This window comes from Phacochoerus africanus, chromosome 2 (assembly GCF_016906955.1).
Source record: "Phacochoerus africanus isolate WHEZ1 chromosome 2, ROS_Pafr_v1, whole genome shotgun sequence".
Lineage (NCBI taxonomy): Eukaryota > Metazoa > Chordata > Mammalia > Artiodactyla > Suidae > Phacochoerus > Phacochoerus africanus.
In genome coordinates, this window is record NC_062545.1 from 27,273,203 (window position 1) to 27,288,230 (window position 15,028).

Here is a 15,028-nt window from a genome sequence, read left to right on the forward strand (position 1 = left end):
ATTTCATTGGACGCTTTGAAGAAGGGAACATTTGGTTTTAATATAGTAATATAAATCCAGTAATGCTGACATACCAGTTTGACAGTTTGATCCCATGAGCCAGACACCACAAGCTGTTCACCTCTGGTTTGACTCCAATCAACACTGTACACCTAGAAACATGTTAAAGTGTCATTTAGAAAGTTCAATGTTACATCTTGTCTGATGATAGTCAGAATTAACTAATTCACTTTGGTGTTTTTGTTTTGTTTTTACTTAATCATTTATTTATTTTTGCTTTTTAGGGCCTCATTCGTGGCATATGGAAGTTCCCAGGTTAGGGGTCGAATCGGAGCTACAGCTGCCCACCTACATCACAGCCACAGCAACACGGGATCCAAGCTGCCTCTGCAACCTACATCACAGCTTACAGCAATGCCAGATCCCCGAACACTGAGCAAAGCCAAGGATGGAACCTGCATCCTCGTGGATACTAGTGGGATTCATTTCCACCACGCCATGACAGGAACTCCCTAATTCATTTGTTGAAATATCAAATAAGGTCCTGTAAATCTCAGCATGTGTCTAGGAAAGGGAAAGGTCACCTTGTCCAGCCTTACCCTGAACAGCTAAGACTCTATTCTACTGTAGCAGAATTCTACAGAATATTTCCCAACCTTCTTCACTAAAACAAATTATACATATTTTTAAACCTACCAACAAATCACTGTTTGCAGCACCCTGAAGAAATGTCAGAGCAGATTAGAAAGTTACTCATCTAAAAAAGCTTGCTGGGTCAATGTTTATCAGAAAGCATTAAAATTCAATTAATATCCCTTTCTGGCCTTTTCTAGAAAAAGCTTATAGGAATGAGGTGATCCTTTCAGATCTCTTGGTAAACAGCTTTAGTTATCCAATTCTGCTCTCAGTAAACCACTTCAAATGAATTATTTGAAAACCTATGGAAATATTTTAAATTCTGGTATTTTATACAACAGATTATATACAGATTACTACTGCGAGCTAAGTTCAACAAAATGCCTGCATAATTAGGCTTTACAAAAGTAGTCTTGCCACAGACTTGAGTATATGTCATTAAATGTGACTGACCAGCAGGTTATTTTGAATCTAAAAACTACCTTCTTATGTAGGAAGCATGACTGTTTGGGGTTTGTTGTGGCTTAAGTCTGGGTTACTTGTTCTCTGTTGCCTAGAACTACGCCTACCATTTGGAATCTGAATTTAAAACAAACAAGCAAACAATAAGCAATACTGATTCTGCCTTTGCTTAAAACTTTGACTTTTTTTATCATAGATTTTTTTCACATTAATTTTGATTTTTAAAAATATTCCATTAAGAGATTATTTATCATGACTACTGAGCTTTTGGGGGCCCCCTTAAATTATATACCCAAGGTGAGCATTTCACCAACCCGTTCTGGCTCTGCTGCTGCCCATATTCTTGCAAAAGAGAGAAGGGCAGTTGGAGCACTAAAGAAATCACAGTCTAGCAACAAAGCAGCTATAACGTATGCAAAAGGGTCAGCAAAATCCAAAGAGCTGCCGCAGCCATCAGTCAGTTGTGGATGGAAAAAGGTTTGGAAGCAATCAGGAACGATCTTGAGACCTAAGGAGTTTGATTTTACTCTCTAGGCCAGGACTGGGCAAATTTCTTCTATAAAGGGCCTTAAAATATTTTAGGCCTGGAGTTCCTGCTGTAGCTCAGCACGTTATGAACCCAATTAGTATGCATGAGGATGCACGTTCGATCCCTGGCCTCACTCAGTGGATTAAGGTTCTGGCATTGCCGTGAGCTGTGGTGTAGGTCACAAAGACACAGCTTGGATCCCCTGTTGCTATGGCTGTGATGTAGGCCAGCAGCTGCAGCTCCTATTTGACCTCTAGCCTGGGAACTTTATGCCTCAACTGCAGCCTTGAAAAGCAAAAAAAAAAAAAAAAAAATTAATTAAAAAAAAATTGTAGGCTTTACAAGTCATTTGGTCTCTGCCAAAACTACTAAATCAATAGAAAACAAAAGTAGCCCAGAGGATACCTACTAAATGGGCATGACTGTGTTAAAATAAAACTTTATTTACAAATCAAACAGTGGGCTAGGTCTGGTTCTGGTCTAAAAGCAGTAATTGGCCAACCCCTGTTCTGAGCTTATGCCAACAGTCAAAAATAGCCACAGGAAATCTTTATTGAGCCAAAGGAAATCTTTATTGAGCACCTACTGTTTGCCAGATGTTGTCATAAGCACTTTTCATATTTTATCTCATTTAATCTCCACTTCTATGACGTAGATACTGGGCCAAGGCCCAAAAAAGTTAAGTAACTTGTCCAAATTCCCAAAGCTACTAAGTTGCAGGGCTGAAATCTGGACCGGGGCAGCCTAATCACCGAGTCTGCCCTTCATCCCTATGCTAGGCTGTTTACAACACGTTGTGTGAAGGCACTTTGAACTGGAACTTTTCAGTGAGCATGGGCTATAATATTAAGGAAATAAAACCCTGCCCTTGCTGGTATGGCCCTTCAATGGGGCTCCATTTGGGCCCAGACTGATTTTATTTTGTCTTCGTGTATTAACCATATCCATGAACTTAAAGCCCCCATCTATCCACTTGGTAAATTCCCACTTGTCATCAAGACTCAGCCCCTTTACATCCCTTGTGAAATAGGCCTCCCTTGATGAACCCCTCAAGCATCAAAGGGTTAGATGCTTTCTCCTGTGCATCTTGCACCTACCTCTAGTTCCGCATTTACTATATCTTCCTAAATTTAGTGCTAAACTGCCAAACCTGCTAGATTTTTGGAAGACCCCTCATAAGCAAATCGTCTTGTTTATGCTTGTTGCAATGTAATAGACACTCAATAAATGTGAGTTAAAATGATTAACCAACCAAATGTTATCTCCATAACCTGCATTGTTGCTAAATAGTTATAAAGAGCTACTGCTTTCATTTTTAGAGGATAACTGAACAAATACAATTAAAAGCTAACATCATCAGCTCAAACTCCTTGGCCTATACATTTCCAATATGATGCAGAACTTGAAATCTTACTACTTCTTATGTTTTAAAACTGCAAGAGCCTCTAGGGGCTCAGAGGGAACCCAGCCCTAATGAGAACAAAAGGCAGGAGGTAACAAAACTATGTTGATGTCAGCACTGCTGCCAGCTGTCCTGTCATACCACAGAGTGGTAACATTACATTCTAGGACAAAACCATGCAAAGACACACATGGGGAGGTTAAAAATGGGATAATAGGTACAACCACTATGGAAAACAGTATGGAGGTACCCAGAAAACTAAACATAAAACTACCATATGACTCAGCAATCCCACTCTTAGCCATACATCTAGACAAAACTTTCCTTAAAAAAGACACATGCACCTGCATGTTCATTGTAGCACTATTCACAATAGCCAAGATATGGAAACAACCTAAATGTCCATCAACAGATGAATGGATTAAGAAGACGTGGTATATATACACAATGGAATACTACTCAGCCATAAAAAAGAACAAAGTAATGCCATTTGCAGCAACATGGGTGGAACTAGAGACTCTCACACTAAGTGAAGTAAGTCAGAAAGAGAAAGCCAAATATTTTATAATATCACTTACATCTGGAATCTAATACACGGCACAAATGAACCTCTCCACAGAAAAGAAACTCATGGACTTGGAGAACAGACTCGTGGTTGCCAAGGGGGAGGGGGAGGAAGTGGGATGGACTGGGAGTCTGGGGTTAATAGATGCAAACTATTGTGTTTGGAGTAGATAAGCAATGATATTCTGCTGTATAGCACAGGGAACTATATCTAGTCACTTGGGATGGAACATGATGGAGGATAATGTGAGAAAAAGAACGTATATACATGTATATGTGTGTGTGACTGGGTCACTTGCTGTACAGTAGAAAGCTGACAGAACACTGTAAACCAACTGTAATGGAAAAAATAAAAATCATTAAAAATGGGATAATAAAGAAGGAAATAAAGATGACTCAATATATATTTTTTGGTTGTTTTACTCTGTTTAAAATCCTAGGACATTGGAAAGTAAGTAACAGTATAAGCCAGGATACTGTGTTTAAAACACACACAGAAAAACTATAGACCCTAAGTACAAAAGTGTGGTGGGATGGAAAATTCCGCCTCAAACCCAGAAGAGAAAGATCCCAGAAGGGACTTGACGGCTGGTTAAAATGCCAAAAGCAGAAAGCGGAGGTGAAAACAGTGACCAGAAACTTCCCCAAGGCATAAATGGGGACATAGAGCACCCTAGGGATTAGGAGTAGTGAACACTGCAAGATAACACCAAGGTTTTGTGCCTGGGGATTGTCAGTGATGGTGGCATTAACAGAACTGGAAGACTGGAGGAAGGCAGATAGTGTATAATTTTAGACATAGGGAGTTTGAGGTGACAGCCTGATAGTCAAGTGGAAACGTCTAGGAAGATCAGGGTTTGGGTCCTAACCTCAAGCCCTGGAAAAAGTTTACAGCCAGAGAGAAGTTTGAGAGACAGCCCAAAAGGGATGACTAGTTTCCACTCTTCCCACCTCAAGTCAGTTTACTAATCTAGTCAATAAATATTTATTAAGCACCTTCTGTGAACAAGACATAAAGGAAGGAGGATACAGCGTTTAACAACAGAGTTCAGTCCCAGCCTTCATGTATCTTATCTTTCAGCAAGGGAAAACAGACCCTAAGTAAATAAATACATAATTTCGGGTTATGATTTTAAAAATACTACGAAGAAAAATATAGCAAAGTAAGGAAACTAGAAAACGATGACAAGGGCAGGGGGTCACTGCTCAATAAAGTGGTCAGAGCCTCTCTGAGCAGAGACCTGAGTTCACTGAAGGAGAGAACCCTACAGATTTGAGAGGAAAGGTTTCCAGTAGAAGAGCAAAGAAAGACCCTAAGGCAGGAAGCAGACTGGTCATGTTTGAGGATCAGGAGGGACAAGATCCCAAAAGGCCACTGTTACAAGTTTCTATATAATTTCTCTGAAGAGGCTACAACCATCAACCGTAAGCTACCACCTAGATCACAGCATTCTTCTAACTGCTTTCCTTATCCATTTTCCTTCACCTCCAATCCATTATGCAAACTGGATTTTTAGAAAAAAACCTTTGTAAGACACAAATTGGGAGTTCCCTTGTGGCACAGCAGGTTATGGAGCTGGCACTGTCACTGCAGCAGTTCAGGTGGCTGCTGTGGCGCAGGTTCGATCCCTGGTCTGGGAACTTCCACAGGCCTCGGGCACAGCCACCAAAAAAAAAAAAAAAAAAAAAAAAACCACGCACACAAATACAAATTAATGTTGCTCCCCTGCAGAAAGCTGCTCAGTGGTTTCAAACCATGTGGCTCCTGCAACTTACCCTCCTCATTCAATCCTGAATTCATTTGTTCAGGTGCTTGTTACCCAAAGGCCAAAATCCTGCAAAACTATGCTTGATGTAGAAATGCACACATATGCACAAAACTAAAAGGAAAAACAAAGAAAATGTAAATAGAAAATTCAAGATAGTGGTTGCTCCTGGGAAAAAGGAAAAAAGGAGGAAGAAGGATGCTGGCAGCACATATACTAAGACTAGAACGATACAGAGAAGATTAGCAGGGTCTCCGCACAAGGAAGACGCAAATTTGTGAAGTGGTTCATATTTTTTTAAACAGGGGCATTAGGATTGACATATACACGCTACTATATAGAAAATAGGTAAAGAAGGACCTACTGTATAGCACAGGGTAATCTGCTCAATACTGTGTAATAATCCTTGTGGAAAATGCATCTGAAGAGGAATGGATATATGTACGTGTATAACTGATTTACTTTGTTGTACACGTGAAACTAATACAACTTTCTAAGTTAACTATACTCCAATAAAATTTATTTAGAAAAAAAAAAGAGGAAGAAGGGTAGACAACTCTGATCCTTTATTTCAAAAGCTAAGTGATGAATATGTAAGTGCTCATTATATATTTTTTACAAGTCACATATATTTTAAATGCATGAATTACTTCATAGAAATTTTTTTTTTTAATCTTCAGTGTCTTTCCACTGATCCTAGTAAAACAGCCAAAATGCTAATTGCTCCAGGCACCCAGCTCAGTTCCACCCCTTCAAGCATGTATTTCTTTTGCCTCAAACCTGGTCCCCTGGCCTCTCCACCTGAACAGTTCCTTCCTACTGTCCCCTTAGACTCAAGGATGCCCTCCGATCCCTTCCTTGGACAGGATTCCCCTTCTCACAGCCCTCTGCACATCCCCAGTGTTTAGCAGAGTCTCAGTTAGGCAACCAGCAGCCTAAGCCTTTCTCCCAAGAGAGGGCAAGGACCCTGCCTGACTCATTCATCTTCCCTGCTAAGCCCTAAACAGTCCCCTGCAGACAGCAGAGTTAATCAAGTTTTTTGGAATGAATGAAGAACAGGGGAACAAATCCGAATGGAAAGCATGTCTCACATGAGTCTATGCTTTCGTCTTTTCCACTTTTCCCAATTTCCCGCCCCACTCCTGCTCAAATAGTGGACACAGCAAACAGTTAAGTTACATATCAAAAGAAGAGTGAGAGGCACCTATGCTTTAAGGTCAGGCCCCCTAAAGGCCTACCTTATGAAATTACTCTGGAAGAAAATTAATTGGGAAACTACGAAAAGAAATAAAAAACACTGAACAGTATTTTGCACTGCTTTATGAAATCTGAACCTCATCAAAACCACAGTTTGAGGAGGACAAATTTTATTACTGAATCTAATTCCCAAAGAGCTCGTTTTTAATCTACTGTACAGTACTGCCCTTTTTAAGTTAGTCTATTTAATTAAAAATCATCAAATAAAAACTCTGTTCAGAACATTCACACGTATCTGTATCAACACAAGGGAAAGGGACACTGACTTTTAATTACTGAGCGATTAGAGAAGGCTACATATTTTCCTTTAATGTGAAACTTAAAAATTTTTTTCATTATAGATATTTTTAAATGTTCATAAGAGTAGTGAGAACAGCATGATAAATCCCCAGGTGCCCATCATAAACCTTCAATAATTATCAACATTTTATCCATCTTGTTTCATGTGTTCCAGTTATCCAGTCAGTATAACTGCTGGAATGTTTTAATATCAGAACGCTTCACTCACAAATACTTCAAGAGTAAGAATGTTTTCACAAAAAAAAAGAGAATGTTTTCACTTTTTATACAAGCAAAAGGCCATTTTCATACCTTAGATCAGCTGCAGTTCCCTAATATTATCTAATACTCAGTCTGTATTTATATTTCTCAGATTGTCTCAAAAACATCTTTTGTAGTTGGCTTATCTGAATCAGGATTCAAACAAAATCCATATTTTATGCTTAGCTGTTATGTCTCTTAAGTATTTTCTAATCTAGAAAAGTTCCCCTCCCACCTTGGTTCTCCTGCCCCCCTACTCCACCAATGACATTTATTTGTTGAAGAAGCAAAGTTATTCTATAGTATAGAGATGAGAGTTTCAAAATAATAATACTGATTTTTCTGAATGCAGTTTAAAACTTCTTTGCAATTCTTTTTGTAACACTGGGGATGTTTTTAAATCACTTGAAATAATTATTTTCACTATCTGGTTATGGGACCAATTTGATATACACGAAGTTAATTTGCCTCTGTTTTTCAGTTTTTAGCATTGCTTTTTTTCTTTTTTACTTACATGGTAATTTTTAACCTACTCTAGAATAAATAGCTGAACATGATTAAAAATGGAAAAGGAAACATGTCAAGTTTAATTGTGCCCTTGTTTTTGTTAAAAGAAGAAGGAGAAAGAAGAGAAGGTAGGAGGGAGGAAAGGGAAGTGAGGAAGGGAGGCAGGAAGGAGGGAAGGAAGGAAGAAAGGAAGGAAGGTAGGAAGAAAGGAAGGAAGGTAGTTTGGCAAATCTTTTGTGCAGTTTTGAACATAAACGCATTTCTAAAGGGAACAGGTGTGAAATGCATGATCAGTTGTCATTCGGCATTAACATTTTTATGGGTACCCATCATAAACTTTTCAGCTTCTGTTAGGGTAAAAATTGATTCTTTTTTAAAAAAGAAGCAAGATCTTAATAGTATGGCACATCTTTCCTATAAAATGTATAGTTAAATACATTTTCTCTACAACAAGATAATAAGAGTTGCATAGTACTTAGTTCAAAGATAAGTTTTTATAAGCAATGATCAAAAATTTTAAATGGATCAGTTATCTCAACGATTTTCAGCAAATTGATAGTCCTCACTATTTGACAATGAAGAAAACTTTTTTTTTTGTCTTTTTTTTGCCATTTCTTGGGCCACTCCCACGGCATATGGATGTTCCCAGGCTAGGGGTTGAATCAGAGCCGCAGCCGCCGGCCTACACCAGAGCCACAGCAACTCAGGATCCGAGCCGCATCTGCGACCCACACCACAGCTCACGCAACGGTGGATCTTTAACCCACTGAGCAAGGCCAGGGATCAAACCTGCAACCTCATGGTTCCTAGTCAGATTCATTAACCACTGAGCCACAACGGGAACTCCAAGAAAACTATTTTTTAAAACTTGGGATAAGCACAGGGAGAATTAGATATTGAAATAAATACTGAGTCCGTCACTTTTAAAGTCACTTTTAGCTTACTTTCAACAGCACAGTGCTTTAAGGCATAAAGTACAGAAACAAAATTCTCGATTCACTCTCTTTTTTCTCCTTGCTGAACATTTTTACATTTTCCTATTATTTTATTATTATATATTCAGTGGAAGGCTAAGCTAGAGGCATTTTATGGGACTCAAAAGATATAATGGCCTCTTCAGTTAAACAATACAGAGAAGAATCTGATTCCTGCTTTGATGCTAAGTTTAGAAGCCATGCAAAGGGGAAATGTCTACGTTTTTCTTTCTTTTCATTTTACCAAACCCTTCTTCCTTAAGGCCTAAAATAAATATCTAAGTCTTAGATTTCCCCTTCTTGCTTCAGTAGCTACTCATCTGACTATATGAAAACTGACTGTTGTACTTAATTTATTCAACACTATTTGTTGAATATTCAACAAATATTTATTAGCTCCTCAAAACTCTGACCTTAACTCAATCTTTTTTTTTTTTTGCTTTTTTTTGCCTTTTTTTAGGGCTGCATCCATGGCATATGGAGATTCCCAGGCTAGGGGTCGAATTGGAGCTGTAGCTGCCAGCCTATGCCACAGTCACAGCAACACCAGATCCTTAACCCATTGAGCGAGGCCAGGGATCGAACTCGCAACCTCATGTTTCCTAGTCGGATTCATTTCTGCTGTGCCACAATGGGAACTCCTTAAATCAATCCTTTTAAGTGTTTCTGAATATTTGGTGTAAGAGACAAACTTTGAATAAATGCTGTATATTTCTCTTTAATGAAAAATTCCAAGTATCTGGGATTGCAATACTGAGCTTTCGGCTGATCGCCGAAATTCTTTTTTTAAAATTTTTTAAATTCTTTTTTTAACAGTCTCATGGAGGATGACCCTTCTAAGGGTCCTGCGGTTCTCCACTCTTCACCCTGCCTGGAGTGGTTTGATTTTTTGCTGACCATCGAGAGAAAGACCAGAGGTAATGTGGCAGCTCATAGTGAGGGGTGGCTCTCCAGCCTCCGACCTCCCTTTCTCTTTGCTTACAATTTTGTCCTTCAGGGAAAGCTCTGTCCCTTCCTTGTCCCAGAGGTGAAGGCACAAGTGGTGGCTCGTTTCCCTCACAAGTGACGGAGTTAAGACTGGGCATGTGATGCTTTTCTAGCCACCGATAAGGAAAGGTATCCACTGCGGGCTTCTAGGGAACCTTTTCTCAGTCTGAGAAGCAGTCCCAAGACAGGGACACTCACTTTTTTGCTCTTTGACCTCACAGGGTGATGAGATGATAGTGGGAACTATAAGGAGTACAAGGAGAGAAACCCGTTAAGGAGAGCAGACGGCTGGGGAGCAGAAACCCTGGTATCTGACAATGCTGTCAAGCCTAAATTAACCAAACCTGGACCCATCCCACCTCCATACGCTTGGTTATGTGAAATAATAAACGCTGATCACTGAAGGTACTTTCAGTTGGGTTTTCTCTTACACTAACAGCCAAGGCATCTAACTGATACGACTGCTTATCAAAAATTGCATTTGGAAAGAAAATGAAGAAGGACAATCTAGAAAAGAATCTGAAAAAATAAAATAAAATATGTCTTTAGTTCAAAAAAACAGTTGCATAATTACAGGCTGATGTAAACTACTGGTTTAACATTAGTTCAAGTGACAAAGACCGAGGTACCTTACTAGCAGACTAAAAGCAACCCAGTACTACAATTTGGCTGAGGAAAAAACACAGCCTTCTTAGGTAATACTGGAACTAGAGGCTCAAGATCACAGTGGTAAAGTCGTATAAAGCTTAGCAATAAAAATCTCATTTCTGGAAGAAATCAGGTGTACAACATTAAAAGCAACACTGAAAAACAGGAGGTTACTCAAAGGAGTTTACCAGGAGAGTGAAAGCTATAGAGACCATGTAGTCTGAGGATAGGCTAAAGGAATTACAAATGCACAGTCTGGAAGACAGAAGACTTCAAGGGAAAATGATCCTTATTTTCAAGGGTTCTCCTGGAAAAGGTAGGCTGAACTTAGTCTCACCACATTAGAAAAAGGCATTCAAAGCAATAGTTGGTTGATACTGAATCAACGGAGCAATCAAAAATTTATCAAAGAAGTTATCACGTGAGATAATAAAATTCACTAAGATGAAGTAAACACTGGGTGACCATCATGAGGAACATTCTAGAAGAGTATTTTCCAGAGTAGCAGCAGTACACACACCACTGGTTGTACAAGAGATGATGTATCTGGTACACAGATTTTATTTTATTCAGTATGTATCTAGTTTGCCATTCATTAAATAGATGTACGTACTAAGTTAGCCATTACTTCCACGGTTTCACAAATACATGCTATTCTAGGATAGGTGAAATAATAATGTAAAGTTCATTTAGGAGCTCCTGTCATGGTTCATTGGTTAACGAACCTGACTAGTATCCATGAGGACACTGGTTCATTAAAGTTCATTTAAAGAAAAACATTACATCAATTATCTCCCATTTAACATAACTGGATATATTATTTTATGATCTATTAGTTACAACCTTAAAATTTATATAGACAAGCAATGCAAGGCACTAAGGATTTAAGAAAGAGAAAAAAACTTTTAAGAGGAAAAATATTTTATTTCCCTTTTTTTTTTTAATAAGGCTGCAGCATATGGAAGTTCCCAGGCTAGGGGCTGAATTGGAGCTACAACTACTGGCCTACACCATAGCCACAGTAACACCAGATCTGAGCCACATCTGCGGCACACCACAGGTAACGGCAATGCCAGACCCTTAACCCACTGAGCAAGGCCAGGGATCAAACCCACATCCTCGTGGATACCAGTTGGATTTGTAACCTCCTGAGCCACAACGGAACTCCCAAAAAATATTAAAAACAAAACAAAACAAAACATTAAGTTAATTACAATATAAATGGTATAGAAAATGGCAAAAATCATGAAGGTATCACAAAAATGTCTGAATTTTAGACTGGCTGCTTTGTAGGGATTCTTGCATTGAACATCTTGAAATTAAAACTCCTCCTTGGGAGTTCCCGTTGTGACACAGCAGAAACGAATCTTACCAGTATCCATGAGGACAGGGGTTCGATCCCTGGCCTTGCTCAGTGGGTCAAGGATCCAGCACTGCTGTGAGCTGCAGTGTAGGTCACAGACACGGCTCGGATCCTGCATTGCTGTGTAGGCTGGCAGCTGTAGCTCCCATTCCACCCCTAGCCAGGGAACTTCCATATGCTTCACCTGCGGCCCTAAGAAGCTAAAACAAAAAAACTCCTTTACCAAAGTTGTCTTAGTATTCAGAGGTTCTATGAAAATGCAATCATTTATAACCACGTTTATCCAAAGAGCATCTTTCACAATACAATGGAAAAACTAAATTTTTCCATTATTTTCAGTCACAGTCTTAGAAACACTGATTTTAGTAGCTATAGCTATCGAATGTCTAGAATCTTCACATTAGTCTACTATCACAAAAGACTAGTATTCGTGCTTTGAATAAGCATATACTGAAAGCTTTCTATGGGCCAGGCACCACAGTAGACACAAATTTGAAAGAAAATTTGTAGGTTTTCATTTGAAGCATCTACTGCCTCTGCGGGAAAAATTTTAAAACATTCAAGGTGAAGTATCAAAAGAGAATGTCTTTACCATCATGTTCATTAAAAGCACATATGTTTTTTAATATGACTGAAAGTCATAATATTTGCCACATTAACCACCCCCCCCACACACACACATAATATCTAGCACATGAACAAGATCTGGGTTTTAAATTTCTTCAGGAAGTTCCACCTTATATTCAGTATTTCATGCTCTTGCTTCAATATATTCTGAAAATCCTTAGGAATTACAGTGGAGCCCTAAAGGCACTCTTAGGATGTTTGCGAAAAGTCCGCCTACCTCTACCTTAAGGCAGTGTTTGGAGGCAAATCCTTACAGTGTAAATGCAATGGGTCTCTCTGGAGGAAATGGTAGCACAGTGTACTTCCTACTGGAGGCGTTTTACTGACTAATGAGAAGCCTGACCTTTTCTTCTTTCCCTGCTCCTTAGGCCAAGGTATTTTCTGTTTGAATAATCAAATAACATGTGACATCTAACATGGACAAGAAACATGAAAGCATAAACTTCCTGTCCCCCGGAGACGCTTCCCCCTGTTTCCACCCCCAATGGATTTCATCCAAAGAAAATCAATCTGCCCAGAAAGGTCCCCTTCCTACCTCCTGAGTGTGCTCCTTGTAGACCTGCAGAGGTCCCTCGGCTCTAGCGGTGTCCCAGAGCTGCAAGGAGCCATCGCCGCTACAGGTGACCAGCACATGCTCATTGTTCTCACTCCAGGTCACGTCAAACAAAGCATCAGTCCAGTCAAAGCTGCACCAGGAAAATTTTAAAAATCGAGTTACATAGGGAGCTGAACATAAAATAACAATCATCATTTTCCCTTTTTTTTTTTTTTTTTTTTTGCTATTTTAGGGCCACGCCTGTGCTTATGAAAGTTCCCAAGCTAGGGGTCAAATCAGAATATAGCTGCCAGCCTACACCACAGCCACAGCAACCCTGGATCTGAGCTGCATCTGTGACCTACAGCTCACGGCAATGCCGGATCCTTAACCCACTGAGTGAGGCTAGGGATCGAACCCATATCCTCATGGATCCTAGTCAGGTTTGCTAACCACTGAGCCACAAAGGGAACTCCTATCACATATTTTAACACTATGTATCTCACATGGTCTTCACAGCTATGGGAGATTCTAGAGCGGGTACTCGACAGATACAGAAATAATTTTGGAGAGCCTAAAAAAAACAGCCCAGTCATACAGCCGGAAAGCTACACAACTAGGTTAAAACCAGGTCCCCCAACTAGAAATACGGCAGCCTTTAAATAAGCACATGTTGCCACAGTGCATATTGCCCACTGCTTTCTGTGATTCAAAACAGGGGCCAGCAAGTACTTGAAAATACCAATTTAGATCAATAATGTCAATGTTTCTCATAAATCTTTCACCCGAGCTATTTAACAGCAGGCAGTTATTTTCTGATGGAGTTTCCTTTCTTTACCTGTGACTAACTCTGATGGGGGTATTAATGGGTCTAACAGTAACAGACAAGTCAAGCACAAAAATAAAGGGAAAGAGGTGATAATCCCCAAGATGGATAATTAGTTCCTGAATGAGTAACACTAAACTACACTAAGAAGACAGCAAAGATAGGAACAGTAAACATTATGTTCACAGGCTATTTTTATGTTTAAGTTTTATAATTTGTAAGTGAACACTAAGAGATAAGAGCTTTGGCAGAAAACTGACAGAATCACAGTTAATGGCAAAAATAAGTTCTATACGAGGCAAATCCTGAAGGTTGTTTTATATTGCAAATTAAAACACCTTATTGATCAAAAAGATTCAAAACCTAATACTATTAAGGCCTTAAAAGCAACAGAGAATACATATAAGTTTAATTGTTAGGGCCATCTTACCTTCTAAAAATCCTAAGGCCAGATTCATTTTGATCCAATATTAGCAGGGTTCCACAGCCTAAGGAGAAAAAAAAAAAAGTTGAGGTCATGCAGTTGAACCTACTGGGGGACCATGTATGTCAAGTTGGAAGTGTCAAGGACAAAATACCTAATTTCACAGTCACAAATTTCTCCCTAAAGTTATTTGAGACCATATGTACTGTCCTTTCCATTTCTGTCTCTATATATCGTGCTTCAGTCATTAGATATTAAACTCATCATCTCACCTATGCTTAGAATCCAGACACAGCTCTGGTAACAGGGGAGAAATATTTACATGCATACTCGGTGGCCAGGCAGGAAGACAGACGCACAAACCTCCCAAACAGGTGTTATCATCCCTATTTACAGGCTTATAGACCCACACACTGTACACCTCCTACTACACTGCACTGCCTCCACAATAAATTAAATCTAAAATACATTCAGCATGGGATTCTAAAACAAAATACCTGGTAGAATTTACTGCATACTTCATGGGAAAGTGCTGAACACAATATATCATTATCTACCAAAGAGAAACTATTTTACTAAAGGGCCAGCATTTTTTTTTTTTTGATAGGCAAGAAATAGATTTAATTAGATAAGATGCTTGGGAGAGATGCAAGCGGGCAAAGAGACTCTGCCAAGGATCAGCATATTTTAAAACTTACATTCGTTACAGGGTTGAAGGGAAAAAAAAACCTATTTAAACATGACTGACTTTTTAAAAAATATCAACTCCTTATAAGGAGTTGTGGGCTTGTTTTGTTTTTTTTTAAGGATTCAATTTAAAATATTACAAACTCGTGAGTCTTCACCCTAACTGGTGGGCAAGTATTGCAAATGTTCTCTCCTTCTGAGTTTTAGAAATCCCATTTTTTTTCCAACTGTAGGATTCAAGAAAAAATACTGGAGAAGTGACATTATGCAATGAATTGTTTCATAGCATTTCTG

General features: G+C 39.1%; 1 protein-coding gene and 1 pseudogene across 1 annotated transcript in view; one reads left to right on the plus strand and one right to left on the minus strand.

The window, feature by feature from the left end:
* PEX7 (peroxisomal biogenesis factor 7) overlaps window positions 1-15,028 on the minus strand; it is an 86,554-nt gene that overhangs the window by 70,641 nt on the left and 885 nt on the right. The window contains exons 2-4 of the mRNA XM_047770110.1: window positions 14,054-14,111; window positions 12,798-12,948; window positions 75-152 (exon numbers count right to left, since the gene is read on the minus strand). Coding sequence (XP_047626066.1) covers window positions 75-152; window positions 12,798-12,948; window positions 14,054-14,111 — 287 coding nt within the window. The remainder of the gene's footprint in view (window positions 1-74; window positions 153-12,797; window positions 12,949-14,053; window positions 14,112-15,028) is intronic.
* On the plus strand, window positions 5,558-5,656 carry LOC125121677 (uncharacterized; annotated as a pseudogene).